General features: G+C 47.4%; 1 protein-coding gene across 1 annotated transcript in view; it reads right to left on the bottom strand.

Moving 5' to 3' along the window:
- CALN1 (calneuron 1) overlaps nt 1-25,923 on the bottom strand; it is a 419,060-nt gene that overhangs the window by 7,779 nt on the left and 385,358 nt on the right. Inside the window, exon 5 of the mRNA XM_069486834.1 lies at nt 4,532-4,688. Coding sequence (XP_069342935.1) covers nt 4,532-4,688 — 157 coding nt within the window. The remainder of the gene's footprint in view (nt 1-4,531; nt 4,689-25,923) is intronic.

The raw sequence follows: 25,923 nt of genomic DNA, 5'->3' as shown, positions 1-25,923 counted from the left end.
CTGCACTTCTACTCAACTTCCAAAGATAGTACGATTTCAGTGGCAACGCCATGGAAAGTGAGTACGGATGACGAGGTGCCGTTCTGCGTGAAGACTCTGAAATGCCTAAGCCGGATGCATGACCCAGGGTGACAAATGAAGAGGCTGTGGCAGGTAGACCCACCTTCAAAATCCTTAAGCACCATTTGACTTTGGACAAATTACTTCACCTTGCCGAGCCTCAGTTTCATCACTGGTACCACGGGGGCCACAGAACTTATGTCTCAGAGCCAAGCTGAGGGGTCATTCCCATGTGTTGACAAAAGACCAGGGCGTGGCAGGCACTCCGGACACTCTTCCTCCACCCCTCTCCTGGGCTGTATGAGTATGGGGTAAGCAGTAAACACACGGGAGGGACGCACCATCAAAGCTAATGCATAGTCTAATTTGTCATCGGAACACTTGATTAGGACCCGGTGACTGGCAGATGGATGATACAACCACAAGACCACGACATCCCATATATCCAGCAACCGGAGCCAAATAACACACATTGCTCTCTCGGTGTCACTGAGCCAACGCTCTCCAAAGAGAAAACGTCTGGTGATTAAAAGTGGTGGAACCGAAGCGAAACATCTTAAAACTCTCTTATTTTGCATGGGTGGTGATGGGCACTCCGGGCAGACACATCCTCCAGTGTCGAACATTTTATGGTGAATAAATGGTTATTTTTCCAAATAGGACACAAAGATTGTCAAGTAACACAGAAGTACATTGAGCATAATTTATCTTAATAAAGGGATTCAGAAATATCTGAGGGGCTGGGAGTGCATGGAAGTCCTACTTTTAACCAAATATTCTCCTTGGCCTGGGGATGTCTAGGCCTCTAACTCGTAGGTAATGCCAGAGAGGCCCGAATTCAGTGGGGCGAGATGACCCCATGTGTACAAAGCACCCGGCACAGCGGGTGGCACGGGGTCAGCACCAGACTCCATCTGGGTGATGTCCCCTCTGGAAGGCAGGTGTGAAGGAGGGAAGGGTCCACTGTGGAACCCCAAGTTATGTTCTTCCAGTCTCTTCCCTCCATAAGGGCTCCTGTAGGGCACTTCTTTCAGTGCTCTCGCGAAGCAGGTTCTATGCATGATGTGAGCCCCCGATTCGGGGTTTCCTGAAGAAGTCAGGAAGGCTTGCCTTCTGTCTAGCGTGGAGTTTCTTCCTGTTTCCTTAGTCTTTGTCTTGGGAGCAAATGGAAAAGTTGCTGCTTATCTACGACTTCAGGGTCCTGCCTCTCATGAAGATCCTGGCAGGCTGGCATGTTGGAGGGGCTCAGTGGGTTGTGTGTGTATGTGTGTGTGTGTTGTTTGTGTTGACCTAAAAATCAAGCAAGTAAAGATAACAAAAGCAAACCCAAATAAAGACTAAAAGAAGGATCCCAGTCAAAAACCTTTCCCGTCAAGAGTGCCAAACCCTTTGGGATCCTGGCCTATTTTTTTTTCCTTTATTTTTTATTCTTCTGTTTGTGTAGAAGGAATAATGGATATTGCCTGCCTTATTGAAGGGAATCTGAACGCCCCTTAGAAGAAAAACTATCAGAGCCAAGATTTAGAAAAATGAAAAATAGAACCATCGCTGTAAAATGCTGCTGGTGGCATCCACGAATCCTCTCGTTAATTTCTAATCGACGACTCCGTGTCACCTGTGCTGCCCACAGCAGCGTTTCCAACCTTTTCCAGGCTCCAGAGTCTCAGTCCTGAGCCCGACTTTGTCGAGCTCCCAGCCGTCGATGTGGGCGTCTGTGACTTCCAGCTCCCCCACGAGACGGTTGCTTCTGTGTCCCGCTCCTTCCTGGCTCAGAGGCAGGTGTGCCCGCCGCCTCCCGACGGCAAGGACCTTCTGCACCTTGCGTTTCCTTCTTTGTGATGAATGCTTCCTCTCAGACCAAACGGGGCAGGATTCCCACCCCATGGTCACTCAGCTAGGGCTGCAGAGCCCAGCTTATGGGGGAGCTGCTTGGCGTGGTCACCTGCCTTCTCCGACGAGGACGGGAGGGAAGAGCTGCAGGGGTAGGTGGGGAATTAGCAAGAGCAGAGGCCTGACTGTGGCGCCGGGGCCAGGGGAAAGGCCCCACTTGCTCTCTTCCCTCTCGTCGGTCGGTCTGGGGTCACGAGGAAGCCTCAATTTGAAGAGTTCCATCACGTGCAAGAAATAAAGGAAACCACCTTGTCCCTTCACAGTTAGATGCTAGGTTCACCAAGACTTGGCTGGAGGAGGCGGACAGGGAGGGAGGGGCACTCCGAGATGTTGGTGAGGGCGCGGCTGAGGTGGCTGCAGTGTGGGCTGTGGGCAGGACGACAGGGAAGAGGTGACAGTTTGGGGGAGATGTGGAGGCCCCAAAGGGCTCAAAGCTCAGAGGAGGAGGAGATTTAGGAGGCAGAAGTGATGCTACTGTGCAGTCAGGCCTTGACAGAAGAAGGGAGGGGTTCAAGATGCCAACAGGTCTCTGTCTGTGGCCAGTGGACGTGACAGCAAGATGGAAGTGAGGCGGCCAAGGTCAGCCCAGGGTCTGGGATGGACTCCTTCAGTCCCAAGACACGAGGCCTTTAAAAATATTTCTCTGACATGAAAATGTGCAAAAGGGATTATGTACTCAAGGTCACAGAGGTCATGCAAGAAAGCAGCGTGCTAATTACAAAATGATGTTCCTTTTCTTAAATAAGATAATCAATTTTAAGTCACTTAGTACAGTGCCTGGAACTTATTAATTATCCCCCAAATGGCAGCGATTGGCAATGTCGTATGTACTAATATTGAAGCAGACCAGCAAGACTTCTGTTTGGAAGCCCCTTCGTCAGGCATTTATTTTATTAATATATGAGCTTTTGAGAAATAAAAAGGCATTGCTTAGAATTTAGATTACTTCCCAGTATAGTCTGACCTTTCCCAAATTACTAAGGCAGGTGACATTTCTCTGAGTAAAACACCGATCCACAAACAAAAGCTCTTGTGGACAATGCGAGGACGCGCAGAAATACCCTTTCGCACCCATCTGGAGAGCGCTCGGGGCCGGAGCCTCACGTGCTGTGACACAGTCCGTCAGCCGGGAGTGCGAGGGGACTGGGAGGCCAGGCCTGCTGTTTCCCCAAGTTTCAGTCCAACCCCCGCCCTCCTCCCCCCTGCTCACCCTCCCAAGCTCCCTGCGTGGCCTGCCGGAAATGGCATTGGCTGTGACCATCCGATCCTGTCCTTGCACGATCGGTGCGGCTCCAGCTCCAAATACAGTCACTGATGCCCCAGCCCTGTTGTCACAGCAGGGAGACCAAGGCAGCTTCTGGACCACAACTGGGTTTTGTTTGACGCACACTGAATTTTTGAACAGTTTGAATGCGGATGGCTTTAGAAGGGGCCACTGTTCTCTCCTTTGCCCCAGTCATCACTACTTCCCCTTGTTTGTAACCTCAGAGTATAAGCCATCTCCTGTTTCCTCCTGTCATGGCCTGTAATCCCGGCACCCTGTTGCAGCGGCTCATCTCAGACTGGGCCGACGGGAGCCTGGGTCCGAATGAGCTGTCCCGACCCCTGGGGCCAGCTCAGCACTGAGCAGCCTCCCTGCCACACTGCTCCCAGCTCCAGGGCGGCAGCGCCGAGACCAGGCCACCAAATGTTGTCCTGGTGTCTATGTGACAATCTTACCAACCACATACACTGATTTGTTTAAATGTTCAGAGAAAAGGAAAGAAAAAAATAGTTTGACCTCCTTAAGAAATGTCAGCATTGAACAAAAATGTTGCTGATAGCCTGCTATGATGTTTTAATGTAATTTAAAATTTTTTTTCTGTACATCAAAGCTGTGAAAGCAGATCTGATTTTCCAAGTTGGAAAGAGGTATTGAATTATTTAGCTTCCCGGGAACTCCCTACTGATTAGGAGATAAGGTAGGCTTTTTCCCCCCGTTAAGTTTTCTTCTGTGAGCCCAGGAAAAATGGCTTTTGATGGATCCCTTTTTTGGCTTCAGGAGAACCTTATTTCTTCTGCAACCCCTTGGTTGAGTCCATGCAAGAACTCTGTGGCCAGTGCATTTGGGAGCACAGAGGTGGGTCATCCAGTCTAAGGATTCTGTGCAGTAGGTGTTAGTGTCCTGATGTTCACAGATGAGGAACCACAGAGAAGGTACACCCCTTGGTCACACAGTTAGCCAACGGCCTTGACGTGAGTTTGCCAACAGCCCAAACAAGCTCTTTCCACCACCCCGTGCAGCCCCCACCAAGGAAAGGCAAACACCATAAAACCACACATCCAAACACAGACCTCAAAGAGTCACTAGAGGAGGGACAGGGTCCATGGAGGTCCTGCAAAATGCAAAGTTTAAGGGAAAAAACAGAATAAAAAGAACCCAGTGCATCTTTGCAAAAAGGATCTTTTAACCTCAGGCCTGGATTTTTGGCTTCAGCACAAGGCCACTTCACCCAGGAGAGCGTAAACATGTTTTTCATATGGAAAATCCAGTGCATTGGCCTATCCTAGCCTGGGGAGAAGCGGAAGCAGGGACACCTACCTCCTTCAAACTCTGTCTGGCAGTTCCCCGAGGTCTCATTCAGGCTTTCTTCCTCATTGATGATGATGTTCTCAATGTCCTTCATCGTGAGGTGGTCCCGGAAGGCGTGGTAGAGAATGTGCTTCAGCTCTTCCAGAGTTATCCTCTGCATGTCAAACTGTGAGGAGAAAGAGCAGAGAGATGGTCGTGGGCATGTGGGGAGGCGGAGTCGGCTTGGGCAGGACTGGCAAGCCCGACAGCTCCTCTGCGGAAACTTGTCTCAGCGTTTGAGGATATCAGATGAGCAGTTTTCCATCCTGTTCCGCTGCAAGCGTACTTGTGAACTTGCAGGGACTTATTAGGAACACAGTGAGTGGAACGTATCCCCCTCAATTTAGACTCTTGGAGGAAAAAATGCCACCTGCTGGTTTGGTTTCCTACTCGACCAGCCATCTGCTGTTAACCCTCCACATCTCACGTCCTTTGGTGTGGTGTCACCCTTCGTACAATGCATATGCTTCTAAAAATGTGATCATCTACCAAGAAACCAGCAATTCCCATCTTGCTTTGAGTATGTGTCTTGTTCCAACAAGACAGAACACAAGTTCAAAGCCATGTTTACGAACAAGAGCTGCTGAAGAGAAGGTGGAGAATTCCTGATTGTGTCCTGCCCCTCCCAGGAAGAGGATGTACTTTCTGTGGTACCATTTTATCAACCAAGATAGACCCTAAGGTTAAAGATACCAAAGTTACCTAAGGGTCCAGGGTTCCAGGCCTGGCTGGCTTGGCAACTTCCTAAATTCCTAGGGCTATAAGGAAAACCACATCCTTGCTAGACTCCCTGACAATAGCAGTTATGAGGGAGCAAATTGTTAGACTCCTCCCAACTCTGATTTACAATCCAGACCACTACAACTCTGCATGGACAGAGGACTGGCCCAAACATTTCTTTCCCCATAAGCAAGTTCCAGCAGCTGATAGAGGCTGTGTACAAACTGTCTTTGTGTCCTATAGGTCACCTTTTGGTGAAAAGAGCCAACCAAATTCCACCTCATTTTAATGCTAAAACCCTGCCCCAAAGTGAACATGGGATGTATGTTACATATATGTTTACTCGTTGCACATGTGCTTGACTCCCCTCATAAATATGTATAGCTTTGCCCCCAAACCTGCTGAATATGTATGACTCTATTGTGTAATACAGACCCTATGAGGTGTAAAACCAAACCTGACCTTTCCCTCTTTGAGGCGAGAACACCTTTGGTCCACACCGGAGACTATCTCTTCCCAGTCTGCAAACTGATAACACTAATACAGCTCTCCTTTCTACTCTTAAGTCATCCTGATGGTCTTTTAAATGACATTTCCTACTCCATTTATGTCCAGTTTGGTCAAGTCACTTTCTTGGCCAATGAAATACGAGTAGAAGTCACATATGCCACATTCAGTTAAAAGCTTCAGGAGTCGCTCTGTGGTTCTATCATTTGTTCTTTTCCCTCTACTGTGACAATAGCATGCCCCAGATAGGGGCTGCTCCTTCTGCCTGGGTCCCAGAATGAGAGCACAATGGAGAATGCCTGTAGCCATCCGAAAAGGACAGGTCATATGAGGAATAAATACCCTGTTTTGTTAATAACCATAAAGATTTGGGCTTGTTTCTACCACAGCATAACTTAGACCACTGCTGTCTAAGTCAGAAAGACAGAAATTAGTACATGGACATTAAATAATCACATGTACCCTCAAACTATGCACATCAATTATGCATCAATTAAAAAAAAGAAATTAGTACACAGAAGGGAGAGGCTATGATAACAAAAATGCTAAAATATGATGTATTGTTTCCAGAGCCAGGACGTGGAGAATAAGAAAACTGTGACTGGAGGCTGGAAAGGTAGCAATCCATGTTATACAACAGCAAAACGTTTGGTAAAACTGTTGCCTGTCATTAACTTGGAGGACAGATATATATTGAATCAGTCTGTGGCTTTAGGTAAAAAAAAAAAAAGGTTGGGGAACAGCATGCTCTGGTTGCAATTAGTTGCATCCAACAGGGTACTGCAAGAAAGAGATGAGCTCAGGAAAGAATTGTTTGGTTTGCAGATTTGGAATAAAAACCACCCAGAAATTCCTGGTCTTGCAGGGTTGAAAGAAGCAACTGTTTCTCATTTCTGACTAGTAAGAGACAAAGTTAAGACAATGCTTTAAATAATAATACAGGCCTATTAAAACAAATCAGTGCCCCTTGTTAAAACCTCTGAATATGTTGAGTGGCTCTCCCTGGAAGCCTGCTATTAAGTTTAGAGAGAGGTATGTCTCAAAAGTAATTGTGGACGTAGCTATTAGCATCAACCGACTGGAGTCAGATAAAAATATGACTAAGTTCTTGAGAGAGCTGTACTGGCCAAGAGCCAACAGCCTTGGATTAAAAGACACTATAACTGTTCAAAACTTAAAACGATCCTATGGGCACCAGCAATTATGAGGATAGGCCACCCTTGAGGATAGGCCTCAAGGAGGGCATATTGTCCAATGCCCTTGTCTGATGAGGACAAGAAGACTGGAAAGGACAGCTCTTCCAAAGGGTGAAGGTGGAAATCATGGATAACAATGATATCTAGAGCAATTTCCAGGAAGCAGAACTAGGGTCTAATTAAGGAACATTCCTCACCCTAAGGTCTGTCCAACAGATTTCAGAATTGCTCTGAGCCACCGACTGCTATGTTTCTCCCATTTTTTGCTTCCCGCATGGGAATGTTTTTGGTGGCTGGCCTGACCCCGGTCCACCACCATTATGTTGAGTGTGTGTGGGGGGGAAAGGCGGTAATTTGTCTTTTTTAGTTTCTATGTCTCCAGATCAAGAAGAGCTTCACCCAGTTTTGGTGCGCATGAGATTCTAATCTTGGATTTGCTGTAACTGGATGGGACTTTTGGGGTGTCTCCCTTGGGGATGGGATGAGTATATTTTGTAGCTGAAGGGAGGGAAATGAACACTTATGAGCAAGAGTGTGGACTGTAAAAGGGTGCATTGTTTTCCATTACGGTTGACCCTTGAACTGCACGGGTCCACTTATTTCTTCTGCCTCTGTCACTCCTGAGACAACAAAACCAATCCTTCCTCTTCCTCCTCTTCCTCAGCCTACTCAACATTGAAGATCTTTATGATGATCCACTTGCACTTAATGAATAATAAACATATTTTCTCTTCCTTATGATTTTCTTAATGATATTTTCTTTTCTCTGGTTTACTTTATTATAAGAATGCAGTATATAAAACATATAACACACAAAATATGTGTCAATCACCTGTTTTTGTTCTTGGGAAGGCTTCCAGTCAACCGCAGACTATGAGTAGTTAAATTTTGGGGAGTCAGAAGTTACATGCAGATTTTCAACTTTACCTCTAACCCCAACATTGTTAAAGGGTCAATTGTATTTGCTTTTCCTCCCTGTGAAGGATTGTATTTCCCTGCCTGTTGACACAAGGCTTTGGCCAATTAAATGAGAGTGAAAGTGATATATGAAAATGATGAAAAGTCTAAGGGGATGTTTCAAAGCCATTGTGTATTTTGCCATTTTTTGTTTTCAAAACAGTTACACCAGAGAGGGGGCTGCTCCTTTGTCCTGCAATGAATTCAACATGAGCAGACCCTCAGCCAACCCATGAAGAACATGTGATTTGAGTAAGAAATAAACCCTTGTTATTAGCCACTAAGACTTTGGGGTTTCTGCCAAGGATGAAATCAATTAAGTTAGTCTGGACCATGATGAAAGAAAGTTTTAGACAATTTTTTCCTTTGCTTTCTTTATTAAACGATTCCTACCTTGCTTTAAGTAGGCACCTTGTTCTAACCAATGAAACTGGGTTACTAAATCTTGCTGGAACACCTACATGATTCCAGTCTAAAGCCATTTATTTATATGAGTACAAACAACTGAATGGGAGGTGTAATGTGGGCTTGTTTTCTGCATGAGAGTTTAATGACCACAGAAGTGACTTTTGATACAGATTCAGGTGCAGCCCATGGGACAATCGCCCTTACACTGGGTAAGGGAGCATGGTGGTGTTAGCCTGGCTGCAGGGAGAAGGCTGGCAAAATGCACAGACAAGAATATTGGGACCCCCTGCCACAATTACAGATGAAGAATGACAAAATCAATGAGATTCTGAGAAAACAAGTAACCATTTCCCGGAAGAATAGTTGCAGATTGTGGTGCCTGGAAAATCTCTGACCAGTTGAGAGCTTGCTGTAACTCACAAATCAGGCAAAAAGACTGGCCAAGGGCTATGAGAAGAGAAGGAAGGATGCAGATTCTAGAAAACTATAGTTTTGGCTATATGGATCACATTTTATTTTATTTTATTTTTAAATTTTTTCTTTTATGGGTCATGTTTTATTGTTAGGATGCTAATATCTAAACAAACTTAGGCAGCATTCCATGTGTTTTCTATATTGGTGGAATATCAGTCTCTTAGAAGTTTGAAAGAAATGACCATAAAACCATGAGGACACAATGCCAACAAATATTTCCCCCGTGGCTATCAGTCTATTTAGCTCATTAAGTTTTCTTGAGTCAATTTTGGAATTTTGTATTTTTTTGGAAAACCAGCCACAAGATATTCATTATCATCAGTATGTAACTATCCACAGTAGCTCCACAATTTCAGATTCCTCTCAATAGTTATTATAGCCCATTTCTCATTTATAATTTCGTTTCTCTTTTGTAGGTTATGATTTTTGTCTTTTTTCTTCTATATTTAGTAGAGCATAGAAAATGTGGCCCATATATCTGTTATTTTTAGGAACCTAAGGAATTTTCCACTATAGTAGAATCTCTGTAAGGTCAATTATATAAATATATTTATCTTTATTAATTATATCATGTAACCTCATAATTATAATCTTCTTTTTTCTATAACCTTATTTTTTTGGACGACTTGATTTGTCAAAAACCATGAGCAGCGTATTACAGTCTGAAGAGAACTGTATCTCCAGAAATTGTTCCTACAGTCCAAACATTTTGTAAATGAGGCTATTCTTTGGTGCAAAAAGATTTATATGCCAATTCAGCAAACGGTTATCGGGGCGACTCTGCGGCAGACACTGGGGCGTGTACAAAGGTGAGCAAGACATGGATCCCACTCTCCAAAGACAAGGCAATGAGCAATCGTATTTCAGTTGGTACCTGCTGGGGCAGGGGAAGCCCAGGACGGCCTCGCACCACCTGGGGAGGGGAGGAGGATACAGAAGGCTGCCCGGAGAACACGCAAGTGATCAAACACCTAGAGGAGAAGGAGGCTGAGTTCGCCAGGTGGGTGGGGCGGGGAATGTGGGAGGAGGACGAGGAGGGGAGAGGGGCACGTCGGGCAGGGAACAGCCGTACCAAGGCCCAGAGGTGCAAAGCTTGGCAGGTACGTTGAGTGGCAACGCGTCGGGCTCCCCTGAGACTTGGAGCCGTCAGCAGAGGGTGGGAAGGAATAAGGTGGGTGCTGTGGGGTGGGCGCTAATCCATAAAGGCCCTGCCTGCCACAGTAAAGAGCTTGGCTGCTTTTTTGTTTGTTTTTATATCTTTATTTTTACTTTTATCTGTAGAGATGGAGTCTCGCTATGTTACCCAGGCTGGTCTCAAACTCCTGGCCTCAAGTGATCCCCCTGCCTTGGCCTCCTGCGTAGCTGAGACTACCAAGAGTGTGCCACCATGCCTGACTTGTTTTTATTTATTTTTTATTGTGGTAAAATACAAACAACATAAAATTTACTATCTTTATCCATTTTTAAGCACAGAGTCCTGTGGCATTAAGTACATTCATGCTGTTCTGCAACCACCACCAGCGTCCAACTCCAGGACTTCTTCCATCTTCCCAAACTGAGACTCTGCTCACGAAACGCTCTCTTTCCATCTCTCCCCCACCACAGCCAGGACCACCACCACTCTACTTTCTGTCTCCAGAAATTTGACTTTTCTAGATCCTTTATGTAAGTTTGGTCCTTTTGTGACTGTCTTATTTCACTTAGCATAATGTCTTCAAGGTGGCATGTATCTGAATTTCCTTCCTTTTTAAGGCTGAGCAATACTCCATTGTATGGCTAGACCACACTTTGCTTATCAATCTATCCACCAGTGGACGCTTGTGTTGCTTCTGTGAATACCTTGTGGCCGCTGTGGATAACACTGCTATGAATGTCACTGTGCAGATATTTGCTCCTGTCACCGCTTTTAACTCTTTAGGGTAAATATGTAGAATTGATTAATCATATGGTAATACTGTGTTTTTGTTTTGTTTTTAAGCAATGGAGCTTGGTTTTATCTTTTGGGTTTTATCTTTATCCCCTCAAAACTCTTCCTCAGAGAAATTACTTACCAAGTTTGAACTTGAGAAAAATTACCCTTTGCTGGTACCAGGCGCAGGACCACCAGGCAGGGGTCATCAGTGTAACAGGTTCCAAGACCAAGTGGACCATGGGGGCAGACAGGATCTAAGAGCCATGTAGGAGAGAGGTGAGTAAGACTCTCTGGCTCCTTGTGTGTGGGGCAGGAAGGAGACTGGACCATTCACGATGACACCCGGACTTTATAAATGAGAACACAGAAGGAACAGACTTAGAAAGAAAGGTGACAAGTTAAGTTTTGGATGCATTCCTTGGAGGTCCCTGAGGGACAGCCCAATGGGACAGCCCAATAGAACAGCCCAGGAGGCAGTAGGATGTATAGATATGGGCTAATGATGTAGATTTGGAATTCATTTCATACACACGATGAGAAAAGTCATCAGAAGGGAGGATACCACCTGGGTAGAGCGTCTGGAGTATGAAAATCTCCAAGGAAGGCATTCAGGGGACATGAAGATGAACAGGTGGGGGACCCCGTTACAGAATGCGCAGGGCATGGCTCTCATCCACACACCGTCAGTCATTGAAACATATTTAAGTGGAATTCTGCCACATTTTTGTCTCTTGGTTTTTAAACTTTCTTTCTTTTTTTTTCTTTTTGTTTAGACAGGGTCTCTCTCTGTTGCCTGGGCTAGAATGCAGTGGTGCTATCATAGCTCACCGCAACCTCCAACTCCTGGGCTCAAGCGATCCTCCCGCCTCAGCCTCCCGAGTAGCTGGGACTACAGGCACGTGCCACGACACCTGGCTTGGTTTTTAAACTTTCTGTGTTATATTTTAGAGGTGTGTTTCTCTCAAGGAAGACAGAGTTGGATTTTTTTTAAAAATCTGATTTGAAATTTTTTGCCTTCCAACGGTGGAGCATAATTCCATTTTCATATATTATTAGAAACGTGTTTGGTGGTGCTTTTGTTATTTTATCTCCTGCTTTCTTGTCCTTATGGTTTAATTTTCCTTTTGTCTTTTGTACAAAGAACCTACAGGCGTCCCAGTTTTTATTATACCGGCAGATGTTTTTCCATTTATCAAATGCATTATTCAAGCCACCAATTCTTAGACTGTCAAATTCAAAAAACTAAATTTCATTCTCCCATCTTCCCTTGTATGTGATAAGAAGATTCATTTACCTTTTATTTCCTTACCTCTTACCCAACACTTTTCAGTCGTTGTAAGTTTAATTTGAGATTTATTATGACACCTTTTCTACCATTTGCATCTTCTTCTAGAATAGTATTTGGCTGCTACACAAGTTTGTAACAAAATTTCTAACAGCTGCTGCTACTTCGTTATATTTAATTGACTTCAATGTTCACTTCCATTTTTCTATGACTGCCCTGACTCTGAATGTCTAACTGTGTCACCCAAATACCTGCTGGAGAACTTTTAAAACTAGAAGATAATGAAGCACTTGTGAACATTACATTTTCTGAGTTCTTACAATTCGGAAAATACCTTTTTTTCCTTCTCTCATTACAGACAACTTAGTTTGTCATAAAATTCTAGAATCACACAAATTTCCCCCGCAAAGCTGTGCTGAAACTTCCCCGGTTGCCTCTGTTGTTTAATGCAGGGGAGGACAAAAGAGGCTGACGGTGACTCAAGTTTTTTCTCTGAAGATCATTCATTTCTTCCTCGACACTAGTTGGAATATTTCCTTATCCTTAAAATTAAAAAAAAGTCTTCCACGCCACGTTCAGGTTCACGTGTTTGCATTAGCCTTGGCCAGAGGTGGCCGAGGGCTTTTAATTTTTACACCGGGGGCATTTTCTGCCTCCCGCCTGCTTCTAAGAGACCGTTTTGATTATTGCTTTCCTCTTGTTCTATCTAGTTCTTTCCTCTGAAAAACAAATTGTTCTTAATTAGGTTTCTATTCTTTGTTTCTATATTTTTCACCTTTCCTTTAATAACTTTCACCTCTTTGCTTTGTATTTCACATCCCTAATTTTTCTCTGTATGGTTAATTCTTCTCCTTACTGTCTCTATTAAAGATTTTAATTCTGTGGTTTTGTTTTGGTTCATTGGATATTCAGGTTATTTAAGTTCATTCCCTTTGTGCCCCAGACTGCTATTGTTGCTGCTTTTAAAAAAAAAAAAAAAAATCCCAAATCTCTTGCATTACCTTTAAAGATTAAAATATGAAAGAACACCAAGCAGACATCTCCTACCATTTTCACCGGAGTGAATTTTCAGAGGTAATTTCAGAGGTTTCTCCTCCTCCGTGTCTATTTTCCTCAGGCCCGGCTAAGTTTTAATTAATCTAATGCTATTGCTGCTGCTGTTTCTGAAACGAACAATCCAGATGCAAGATCCATTAGCTGGAGTTGCTGTCCCTGCAGGCATTTCCTCCGGTGCCGCTGGGTTGGGTACAGACGGCCTCTTGCTCAGGTAGCGCGATTCTTTTAAGGCAGGGAGACCGTTGTTCATCCTTGACTAGTTTAGCCTAGTGATCCTCACAGTGTGTTCCCTGGACCAGCAGAACCTAGAAACTGGTGAGAAATGCAATTTCTCCAGCCCCACCCAGACCTACTGACTCAGAGACTCAGTGGCGGGTCCCCACACCCTGGACTTGCAAGCCCTCCAGGGGATTCTGATGCTCACCCAAGTTGTACAAAAGAACGTAAAGGGCCAGTGTAGAAAGGGGACCCTTCTGCCAGCACATGCCGTCCCCAGGATGCTTTCCACGGCTGTGACAAGCAGAGCCTTCCTGCTCTGCTCTCGGCCTGACTGCATGCTGGGAACCGCAGCCTCTAGGCGTTACAGAAACAGAAAGGTTGACTAAGGACAGGCGGCGCGGTGGCCCTGACAGGCGAAGATCATTGTCTCAGGAGCCCCTCTGTTTTTCTCGTCTGGGCAGCTACTGTGTCCAGGAGTCAGGTGCAAACGGTGGAGGTGAGTCAAAGGATTCCCCCGGCCTTTCTGGGGTCCCCTGTCCTAGACTGACTCAGAGGGAAGAACACGTGGTGCCAACTGCAAGCTGGCTCCTCTTGGTCCACCCCCCTGCCAGTTCAGGGGAGCCTCTCTGGGGCATCATTGGCCCCTGTCCCCAGAACTTGCTGTCACTGCTGTTCCCACTGGGAATGATTTTCGCCTGTTTACACGCTGAGCCTTTCGTGGGCAGCCGCTGCTTCTTGCTGTTCCCACCAGGCCTTGCACGGAGCCTGGGCCCGGGGGGATGCGCGACAAATGTTTGCTAAATGAATAAGTGTGGGTCCTCCATTGGTTCCAGAGTACAATCCTTCCCACCTGCCCTCCCTGCAGTCGATGTCCCCCCAAATCTGTGACAAGGCCCTCTGCAACGGGACTTCTCATGTTCACGGGCTCTACGGCGTCGCGGTGGAAGAGCAGAGAACTGAACGTGTTTTCCTGCTGCGATAGGAACCTCAGGGGTGCTGAGTCCCCAGGGAAGTCCTGGATTCCTGATAAGATGAAATGTCAGGCTGCTGGAAGGCCAGAGCCCGCTGCCGGCCGCCTAGGGAGGCCTTTGCCTCCATCCCTCGTCCCTGACTCCCACAGAGACCTGCACAGCTGGGGCAACATCTGCCCTGACCAGATTTTCCACTGAATCCAAACTCATTTCAACTTTCACAGAAGGTGTGGAATTAATTTGATGCCACGGTTCTTTCTCCTCTGGAGAGAAGGTTGGATAGAATGAGCCCCAGAGGATTCCACAGCCCTGTTCTTTTCTCTGCCCCTCTACAACGGGCACCACCGTCCCTACAGAGAGAGAGAGAGGGAGAGGGAGAGGGAAAGGGAGAGGGAGAGGGGAGAGAAGGCTGCCCGGAAGATCGATGGGTCAGATTCTCAACCAGGCAGCGGAATCGGTTACAGTTCAGCACAGTAGAGACCCCTCTAGCCTGGGGCATCAGACAAGACCCTGAGCAGCCGAGTCCCACCTACACGGTTGCGAGATCTCACCCATTTATCGTGGTGCCGCAGAAAAACACAGACATTTTCTAAGTGGACTCTGAGCTCCAATGTGACAAGGTCAAGCAAAGTCATTAGATCTACATAATTTTCTTCCAGAGCCTTCCGCTGCTCCTTGGCCCCACACCTCAGCACCCCAGTCTCTCCTATCTAACAAGCAGCCAGACCCCTCCCCAGAGGTGTGTCCGGCCATCGGCCTGCCGACGGCGCTGTCCAGATGTGCAGTACGGGGACACCAGCGGAACCAGAGACTTCCAGAGCCTTCCTCACTCTGAGATTTTCCCCACATGAAGAATTCAACAGTGAGACTGAAATGAGAGGTCTTGAGACCCCTCCACGCCGAGAACAAAGAGAGACACACCTGGCCCTTTGTCCGCGACTACTTGGCCAGCTGAGGGGGTGGGCAGGGGAATGGGAGGCGGGCAAGGCCGTGAGAACATGCACCAGCCGCGCAGAAGACAGGCTGGGAACAACAAAACACCAAAAACAGTGGGTGCCAGGCCGGGGACGAATTCATCTGGACTCCCTCACCGGTGTGGGGTGACAGGAGGACAGCGGGAGAAGGAGCCTGCTGTGTTCTTTGGCCCTGCAAGGGGTCAGCGCGGGTGGGCATGGGGACTGGGCCGAGGCACGTGGCTCAGCCTCTGCAAATTCCCCCGGGAATGCAGCGGCGACTCAGGCAAAGACGGAAACCCGAGATCACACCCAAACTAAGATTGAGCACCTATTTATTGCCACAGTCTAGAGGAAATTTTCCACTCACAGCAAGACCTCCGGAGCAGACTCAGAGGCCGTGGCTGACTTTGAAAAGCTCTGCCCTCAGAAAGGGAGCCAAACAGCGTTCTGGGCGAAGGCAGGGGACAGGGGTGCCCCAGTCTCTGCTCCTGAAGCAGCCCCCGACCCCAGCCACGGCCCCTCGGGCCAGTGGTCCTCCACCCGCTCCTCCTCAAAGGAGGTCACCGACAGGCCAGGCTGAGGGACCCTGAAGGGGCCTTACTGCCCACCCAGCATGTGACGAGGTGAGGTGTGAATCTGTGGTTCCCACCTGTGATCTCACTTCCCCCGGCCCCTCCGAGTGCAGGGGTCAGCACACTGAGGGGCGCTGCAGAGCCTGGAGATATCGATTTCCCATAAAGCACAGCCCCCAGCACAAGCCACCAGCATCAGCGAGTGCTCAGATGCAGGAGCCTGCCTCTCGCAGCCTGGGGGAGACGCTGGCCGTGACGCCTGTACCGACAGATGGTGCAGCCAGAGTCCAGGTCATGTCCACTATGTGTGGCTTTTGCCCTGTCACAGAGCCTGGGCTCCGAGGAAGACAGTGCTCCACTGCAGGCGGTGGGGGGCGGGAGGGAGCTGCACTTCAATTTGGCCTGCCTCTTAGATGAAGAGCTGTAGATACAGAGGCCTCGCCTGGGAGCTGGGTTCACGGCAGGTCTGAGAAGGGACCCCCGAGGGGCTGGACCATCCAGATGGCAAATCCCTCCTCCCCAGCTAGACTGGCTGATGGCAGGTCAGAGAGGCCAGACACAGGGAGAGCTTCCACTGGGCCAGGCACATAGTGGATGTGGCCTCATTTAAGCCTCACTGGGGAGGTGAAGGCCAAATTATACCCATTTTACAGATGAAGACACTGAAGCTCAGAGAGGTTAAATAACGTAGCCAAGATAAGGTGCGGGGCAGTGAGACATAAGGCTCGGGATGGTCTGTGCGCTCGTATTCCGCTGCCCCTCCCACCTGAACATGGATTCGGGGTGTGTGCCCCCCTCTCCCCGATGCTGCTGCAGAAACTTGCTGGCCACATTCTCCTGTAGCAGGAAGGGAGCCACAGGCCAACCCCGGGCCTCGACTGGGCTGTGATGTTTATCTTCTCTTTATGCCTTTCTTCCACGTACTCAGCGACGATATTGAGGACCCACGAAATGCCAGGTGCTGTTCTAGGCACTGAGGACACGTCAGGGAACGAGGCAGAGAGAATCTCGGGTCCTCGCGGAGCTCACAGGACAGGTGGGGAGACAGGAAATACACGCACTGCGAGACAGGATAGGCAGCAACGTGAAGCAGGAAGGAGGCTGGTGAGTCTTGGGGGGGCTTGTGATTTTATGATAAATAAGGATGTCAGGGAAGGTCCCACTGAGAAGGTGGCCTTTGAGAAGAGGCACACAGGAGGGTGAGGATGGATCCGTGCGGATTTTGGGAGAGGGCATTCCAGGCACGGGGAACAGCAAGAGCAAAGGCCAGGGGCGGCAGCCTGCTCAAGGGCACACGTTGCTACGGGGAACTTGCATCACTGTGAGAAGCAGAAAAAAACGTTTCTCCTTTTAAAATGGAGATAATCGCTGTGCTGAAGCACCACTCCCCCGGGGAAAATTACAGGTATGGTTTTGGAGGACAGGTCAAAGGACAGGCCCATCAGCAGCTCTCTGCTCCCAATTTCAACTGCCGCCCTGATGGGAGGCTTCGACCACGGTAATGGCTCACTCGAGCCGCAGCCCTTCACGCCCCGACCCCCACCCCGTCCGAGCCCTGGAGTGCAGGACGCACGTGTGAGGACTGCAGAGAAGGGAGTTGTCCTGGAGTGGGCTTCGTGGTGGGCTGAACGGCGGCCCCAAAGACATCCACATCCTGACCCTGAGAACTGGAAACGTGGTACCTTACGTGGGAAAAGGGACCTCGTCGGTGTGATGGAGTCAAGGACCCTGAGAAGCCAAGAGTCACCCCGATCACCTGGTGGCCCCAAACGTAACCGCAAGGGCTCCTGAGGCGGTGAAGGCAAAGAAACAGATTCTGCCCTTGAGCCTCCGGGAAGACACCTTGACCTTAGCCCAGTGACACTGATCATGGACCTCTGATCTCCAGAAATGTGCGAGAATAAATGTGTGCTGTTTGAGCCACAAGTTTATGACAACTTGTTATAGGAGCGATAGGAATCTAATAGAGGTTTATGTGGGTTTCTGTTTATAAAGTAAAAGCCTTTTTGCCTGGAGCTCACTCTGTCTGAAGAGAACTCATGCCATTGTCGGGAGTCGGCACACAGGGTCGGCTGTGGTTGGTTGGGGGCAGGTGGCACAGCTACAGGGCTGCCTGGTTTGGGCCGGGGTCAGCTGTGAGTACCCCCATCGTACAGTGACACGCGGGCAGAGGTCTCAGCAGGGAGCCCGCGCCAGGCAGCACCGGGGGCTGTCTGCAGGGGCAGTGTCTGAGGATGGTGCAGTGGGAAAATATTCCTGTCCTCACAGCAACACTTGACAATAAACAGCCACAAAATCCCCCTTTGCACATCCAAAAGGATGAGCTGATGGCTTCAAGAAGTTCCCTGTTAGCACAGGCACACATGATAAGTCTGACTGGAGGTGAAGGCTTAAGGAAGAAGCCATTGTCTCGCTGTCTCTCTGTCCGTCTGTCTGTCTGTCTCTCTCTCTGTGAATAAGTTCTTAGTAGGAATAAACAGAGAAAAAGTCTAAGAACTGGGTTCCTGTTCAGATACTATCATGTAGTGGCTGTGTGACCCACTGAAAAGTTTCTAAACTTCTCTGTTGCTTAGTCTTCCCCTGTGAAAAACAGAGCTGATGTTTAACAGGCAGTTGTTATGTGGCTAGAACTCTTTTTATTCTGAAATGTGCGGTCCCTCGTACACCACACATTTTGGTTCCCCTGACCCTTCATTCTGTCGTGGCCCACACACGAAAAGTTAAGGGGCGCCAAAGTCATTCAGTCAGTTTTCACAGAGGCAAGAGCCAACCGATGCCCTGATTCCATGTCCTGACTTCTTTCGTGACATCTTAGCTGGCAACGGTGGCAGTTCCAGAGAATGAGAGGCGTCAGCGGAGTCCTCTGCCTCCCCCTGCAAACAAATGCCAATGGGGGTTCAGAGCATTTGAGCAGCTGGTTGATGAAAACATCCTGAGTCCAGGAGGGACTAATAGACTCATAATCTAGGATGGATTCTGCCACTAACTAACCGGGTGTCCTTAAGCAGGTCATTTCATAGCTTGGAACCTATTTCCTCATCACTTTAATAGATAATTATAGTAATGAAAGAATATGAATAGTAATAATATGATAATAGTAACAATAATAATAAGAATACCTGCCTTATCCACCTCATAGAGATTTGTGAAGATCAAATAAGAACTGTTAATTGTCTTTAATAAAAAATGCAAAGTAATACAAATATAAGGCATAATTTTGATGAGCCTGTTAAGGATGTGATTGCCAATATCATCCCTGTAGTCAGGCTCGTAGCATCCATCTCCGCTCCAGGCCGGAGGCTGAAGTTGCCCGACACATAATTTTGTCTGAGAACAGTGAAATTTAAGCTCCTCGTGGCTAAAACATACCTGCTTTTTTCTCATTTAAAGAATGCCATTTAGGCTTTCAGGCTTCTCTTGACAGCTTCCATCTGGCATTCAGCAAAGCAACAGGATGAGATGTCACTGCAGTACTTGTCTCATTCTGGAGAGTTCCTTTTACCACACCCGTGACCTTAGACAACTCATTCTTAGTGAGTCTCTCCAGATAGAGAGGAAGGCCATTTCTGACGGGGGTTCGAAGAGGAGGGAAAAGACAAATAGCAACTGACTGCAAACCCAAACAAGGAAATATAGATTTGCTCAGGCTGAGCAAATGAACGAGGTCAGATTCACCTTGATTCTGTCTGCAAGGACTGTGCCCTTTCTGGTTAAGGGCTCTTATTCAGAAACAAGGTCCCCAAAGCCAAGGTGACCTGCTGAAAACCCTTCAGTGACTCCCAGTTCTTCCACCATAGAGTCCAAGTTCCAAAATATGGCTTCCCAAGTGCTTGTGTCACCTGGCCTTGCCACTTTGTCCTGTCTCGTCGTGACCCCAACATCTGGATCCCCACAGGCCGAGCATCCCCAGCTACGTGGTGGCTGCTCCACCCATCAGGATGTTCCCGCCTGTTCCCTCTGCCTGGATCCCCGTTCTCTGACCCGCATCCTCCAAACCAGCTCCTCCTCCAGGCCTCAGCGTTCCTCTGGCAAACCGTCCTGAGCTCCCTGGGATGGAACGTGCTTCCCTTCACACGTGAGCCACGCTATTCTAGACAGCTTTGTCATGGCACCTATGGCAGGGTGTGACAACCGCCCACTGACGTCTTTGTTTTGTCCATTAGACTTTATGATCCTTGAGGATTGGAGCCATATCCTGTGGGCAGTTGTCTCTCCACGGTGCCTGGAAAGCCTCAGCCCTTGATCGATATTTGCGGAATAAAAGAATGAGTGCACATTGTCTTGAGAAATGGGTCAAACAACCAACGCATTGAGGAAAATCCCCACTGACGATGAAAAAGACGTGGCAAATGGAAACACTCAACAAAATGGGCCATGATTACATGCAGACATTAAAACCAGAAGAGGAATTATATAAAATCCAGTGACAATTACGAGACTTAGAGAATGGAAAATACTGGAAAATACGGGATGTAAAATGGATAAAGAATAACAGGTGACCAAATAGAGGCTAAAGAATGAGAAGACCAAACTCAAATGAGTCCAAGCTGAAAGGAGAAGAGAAGAGAAACAAGAATGTAGGAGTAACGGAAAGGACCAGCGATGCGGGGAGTACGTCCCTTCCATGCCACGGAAATGTTAGCATCAATGGTTAAAAATTAGGAAAACTAAAGCACTTTGTTCTGTGATTTAAAAGTGAAACTAAAGTGGTTGTTTTTTTCATTAGAACCCCAAATTAGTGGGCGTATCCTTGCACTAGTTTTGGTTCCTAAAGGAAACCCGGCACAGTTCAGAGACCTCCTTCTCCATCCAGGAGACCACCAGACGGGAGCGCGAGGTCAGGCCTGGGGCCCTCTGCTCGCCAGCCCGATGGCAAACGCAGACTGTGTTTAAGCCGCCTGCCCCTTTGCTGTAGTGCCTGCACCCAGATGTGGTGTGTGGGAGTGTGGGGCAGCGCTCTGTTTTAGCAGCTGATCACAAACGCACACGTGGCTGAGCTGCAGGGCCCTGTGTTTGGTGCCCACATCACTAACGTGGCACTTGAGTAAGTCACGCTCCCTTCTGTCTGCCTTACCAACTCATAAACAAGGCATGCGGTTAGAAACTACAGACCTCTGTTTTAGTAACCACATCACAAACATGGCGCGTGGTAAGTGGTAGAAATTTTCATTGTGGGAACCAGACGGTGGTGAAGCCGTAGCCTCTCCCTTTTAATAAGCAGATCACAAATCCGGCAGGTGGCACTGCCGCTCAGATCACGAGTGGAGCACTCGGCTAAGCTGCTGAATGCTGCATCCACGGGATTCAATCACACATTCCCGCCTCATCTTTCTATATTTTATTTGCTGTCTATGAAACTTTAATTAGCTAAAGAAAAACAAACAGTTTATAGAAATAAGACAACAGAGACCATAAAATCACTAGCCCCATATAAGCACCTAAAAAAAGCAGGTAGAGATCACATCTAGGGAGTTAGGGAGTCAAGGCAAAGAAAATTCTGGAAGAAACACACCAACCCTACACACCAGAGTTGGCACTGTGAGGGCATCAGAGCAGGAATGGGGTAGACCAAGGACCTTCCATTTTGAAGCTCTTTGCCATTGCGGATCATCACATTTGGAAAGAGCCAGGAGTTAAAATTTGGAATATTGTAAAGTAAATATTTACTTTGCCCACTTTGGAATATATTCCTGCCCATTGGTGTTGGACTTGGCCAGGTGACTTGCTTTGGGCAATAAGATGTTAGCAGATACGGCATGAGCACAGGCAGCTGGACATACCCTCTTGTCCCAAGGGCATCTCAATGAGAAAACTTTCCCTGAGTTTCTGTTGCCTGGGTCCAGAGTGAACACATGGAACAGACCTGACCCAACTTGCTCTAGAAGCAGAGCCGCTCAGCTGAGCCCAGCCTGGATCAACCGGGCCTCCACCTACGTGCGGATCCACGAGCACCAGTATAAATGTCTCTTGTGGTATGTCACAGAGCTTGGGGTTGGTTTGTTCTGTAACATTAACCAACACACTTGGCATTTATTTCCAAGGGCAAGAGTAACCACACAGTGGGGGCAGGACACAGCACAAGGAAAGAGGACACACGGCTGGACCTGGATCTGGAGTAGAGGTCAGGTCCAACAGAAAGCACAGGAAGAAAAGCTGGCCCCAGGTTCACTGTCTCTGCCCTTCATGGAGAAGCCGCCACACAGGAATGAACCTCCCCCATGGACCTGCCTGCACTCCTGGCTCCCTCAACACTCAGGAATGTTGCTGGCTCACTGAGACTCATCCTGTTTTATGGCAAATTCTATCTCATTATTTATCTCTCTTTTGCAAAGGATGGATGCACTGGAAGAAATGAACACACCATTTGAAACTTGTGAAAGAGATTTAAGACATAAAAATTGCAGGAGAACCAAGCACTATAGAGACTGATGGAAAAAAACTTTTGCAAAAGATTTATAGGAAATAAAAGGAAATTTTACACAGCAATTGCTCTGTGTTTCCTATAGTATTCATATATACATATCTTCGCTGATTAGAAGAAAGCTAAGAAACAATGTTTTAAAAATCAAGTAATGCCATAGCAGAAATGACAGAAACAGTGAAAGGCAAAATTTATAGCTGAGAAAATGGACTCAGGGATGCAGATGGCAAAATAAATGTCATCATTTCTGCCATGCAGAAAGAAGGATTTGGGGATGAAAAGATATGAGAAGAGATGATGATATGAAGAACATAGACTAGAGAGGCACAGAAAATTTTTATTTCTAAAGAACAGTCATGAAATAGAACAAAAGCAATAACCAAAAATGTAATAGATTAAAAAAAAAAAAACACTTCCTGAAAATTTAGCTTTCCAGATCTTTAAGGCTTATTGTTAACCAGGTAACATAATTTAAATGATGTCTATACTTAGGCATATCTTGATGATTGATGTGTATGAAATGCAAGAATAAATTAAAAAGCTGTGCAAACATCTTCGCATAAAAAGTGAGTTAACTGCAAGGTAAGAAAACCCTTCTTGGACATGTCCTTGGACTCCAACTTCTAGGACACAATGGAGATGTCATTGAGTTTTTAGGGGAAAGGGCTTTTACTTAATAATCTGACACCCGGCAAGGTTATGATTCATCTACAAGGCAACAGAATATAAATCAGCTACGCAAGAGCTCAGAAAGCATAAAATCCACCACCCTTCCTAAATAAATTATTTAAAGTGCACGTCAACCCACTAAAGATGAATCAAAATAAGAAGTTCAAGAATGAGGGAAAACAGAGGATAAAGGGACTGTTTCTGAGAACTGAAATCATCCAAATCTAAAATGTAATTTAAAATAAATGCTGTAAAACATGGCTATAGAACAAAATGCAAATAAGGGGCTACTTCTTGAAAGGGAAGACATAATATGAAAAACCAATAATTTAACCATAATAAATTGGATCTAAACCACATATTACATAAACAAAGATCAAACCACAGGCGCAGGCGGGCGAACAAGGGGAGAAAAGTGCTAATTTCATTATTTAAATGGGGGCAGAGTTCTCATTTAATTGCACTGATTAGTAGATTAATGTTAAATGACAGTTGTGGTAAAAGGCATATTTATCATGTTTCTGATTTTAATGGATCTGACTTTAGCAGCTATATAAAATTGTATTATCTCTTCCAGATTTCGGTCTGTAGAAAATAGTTCCAGGAAGTAAGTGCTCTTCCAAAAAAAACCAAAACCAAAAAACAAAGCAAAAACAACAACAAAAACCTCCCATGGTAAATGTGAATGAGAAATAATGGCATATGATTTCTCTTACTGGAAAGGAAAAACGTGTATCAGTATAAATGTTTCTGGGCAGTCTTGTAGTGAAGAGATCAGTTTACTTTTTTCAGTCTCGTGTTTGCCAGTAATTCAAGCAGGACAGTCTTTTTTCACGTGTTAATACCATTGTAGAAGACGTTGAGGTCGTCCCCTAAGACTCATCTTGTTCCAGATGGGCATGTGACCCAATTTTGGCCAAAGAGACATGCTTTGGTGCCTGCTGAGGGCCCTTGGGTAGCATTTTGTCATTCTTGGGTGGCGGGGGAGAGTGAGAGAGAGCCACCTTCTTTAAACCCTGGGTATTGCTGTCGAGATGTGATGTCTGGAACTGCTACAACCACGTTGTTCCCATCATGAAAAGGACACTGTTCTGATCATCATTCCTAATAACCTAACCATTTTATTACGCACATGATTGTGTGGATCAGGAATTCAGGAAGGACACAGTGGGGGCAGTCTTTCTCTGCTCTGCAATACCTGGGGTTTCATTTGGAAAGGCTCAAAAGCTGGGGCGGGATCATCCGAAGGCTTGTTCATTCACAAGGCTGGCACCAGGGCTGAAGAATTCTGAGACGAGGATGGCCCACTGTGGCTCCCCTCCATGGCCTCTCCGACTGGCCGAGCTTCCTCCCAGCATGGCGGCCACAGGGGAGCTGGATTTCCCACAAGGCATCTCAGGGCTCCAAGCGCGAGTGTTGCAGCAGACAGGCAGAGGCCGCATGGGCTCTCCCGACCTGGCGATGGGAGGCAGACGGCATACGTCTGCCGCAGCCCATTGGTTACAACAAAGTCACAAGCCCACCCAGGTTCAAAGGCTGGGAAGGTGGACCCTCCTCTCTACGGGAGGACTGCCAAAGTCACATTGCAGGGGAATGTGCGGGCTGTGGCCATCGTTGGGGGACACAATCTACAAAGAGGTCAGAGGAGGGTCAAAGAACCTGGGCTCTTGTTGAGCCACTGGCTCACCCCACCCTGAGTTCACCCCAACTCGAGCCTTCCATTTTGTGAGATATCTTCTCATCCCTAACGCCAGTTAGAATTGGTGTTTTTGCAACTTGCTGCAAAAGCATGCTAATAGCAACAGTCACGTACTAACACCCCACAGAGCCAAGCGTATGGAGACAATTGTCCAGACGGTGCTTCTTCAGACAGTCACGTCAGAGAGACCTGCGATTGCATGGCTGGTCTTCTTGGGTGTTGACTGACCCTCTCAGAGCCGAGCCTCAGTTTCCTTATATGTAAAACAGGAATAATGCTAAGAACAGGATTGTTGTGAGGCGGAAATGAGTCAGCATCTGTAAAATGTTTACTGTTGTGCCTGGCGCAGAGCAAACGCCCTACAGAGGGCGCTTTCCCTAGCACCGTTCAACCGCGAAACACGTGCTAGCATTTTAGGGGTAAAGTCACATGCAGGATATATATCCTTTCTACACTTGTAGGGGTGTGGGTGTTTGTGTGTGATATAGTTATTGAAGTCATCGTCCCTCCTTCGGAAAAAAATGCCCTTTTAAAGGTAAAAACATCAGGGAAGACTGTGTCACAAAATGGTAGCCTAGGGATCTTCATTATCTCAGTGGAGACATTTTGTTTAAAAACAAAACAAACCGGAAATCCTTCCAAACAGTTAGGCAACAAGCAGGGGCTGCATGGGAAGGACAGAAGGGGGTGCCAAAGCCTTGTAGGAGAGGCACGAAGGCCAGGGCAGCAGCTGTCAAGGGCAGCAGCGTGGCCAAGGGCAGCCACGCGCCGCAGGACACCTGGAAGCAGAATGCGGGGCCTCCCCAGACGCCAAGGCAGGCGGCTGTTCTCCGTCCTCCTCTCTCTCTGGGACTGTAAGGCCTTCAGCTCTTCCTGCGTCTCTGTTCACTTGGTGGGAAGCATCATCCGGTTCACACCTACAAAGAGTGGATGCAGTCACCGAGGACCAGTTCCAACAAGATCAGCGCATCTCCTGGACCGTCCTGGTCAGATGTCCACCCCAGGCTCTGACGGATTAGCAGGGAGAGACGCGTGGCTCTCCCTCACTTCGGGAGGCTGCAGGGAGCTGGATGTATCAAACCCCACGTCTGCTTCTGTCCAAACGACCAAGCCTAGTCCTGGGCTAACTCTCTGAAGGGCAGGATTCGCCTGGTGCAACACTGCAGACGCGCAGCCTGGGCACAGGCACCGATGCCTGGCCAGCAATGCCAGGCTGCCCTGCGGGGGTCCACGGGGGCTCTGCATTGTCATATGAGCTGCCTCTGACCTACTGGGGCTCCTTTCAGACGCCTCCTCTGATGGCGATCGCTGCCATGTTGTCTGGGCTCTCAGAGACTCGG

The sequence above is a fragment of the Eulemur rufifrons genome, chromosome 14 (genome assembly GCF_041146395.1).
Source record: "Eulemur rufifrons isolate Redbay chromosome 14, OSU_ERuf_1, whole genome shotgun sequence".
In the NCBI taxonomy this organism is placed as follows: domain Eukaryota; kingdom Metazoa; phylum Chordata; class Mammalia; order Primates; family Lemuridae; genus Eulemur; species Eulemur rufifrons.
The sequence above is the reverse complement of the archived record's forward strand: the minus strand, read 5'-3'. Positions and strand labels throughout refer to the sequence as shown.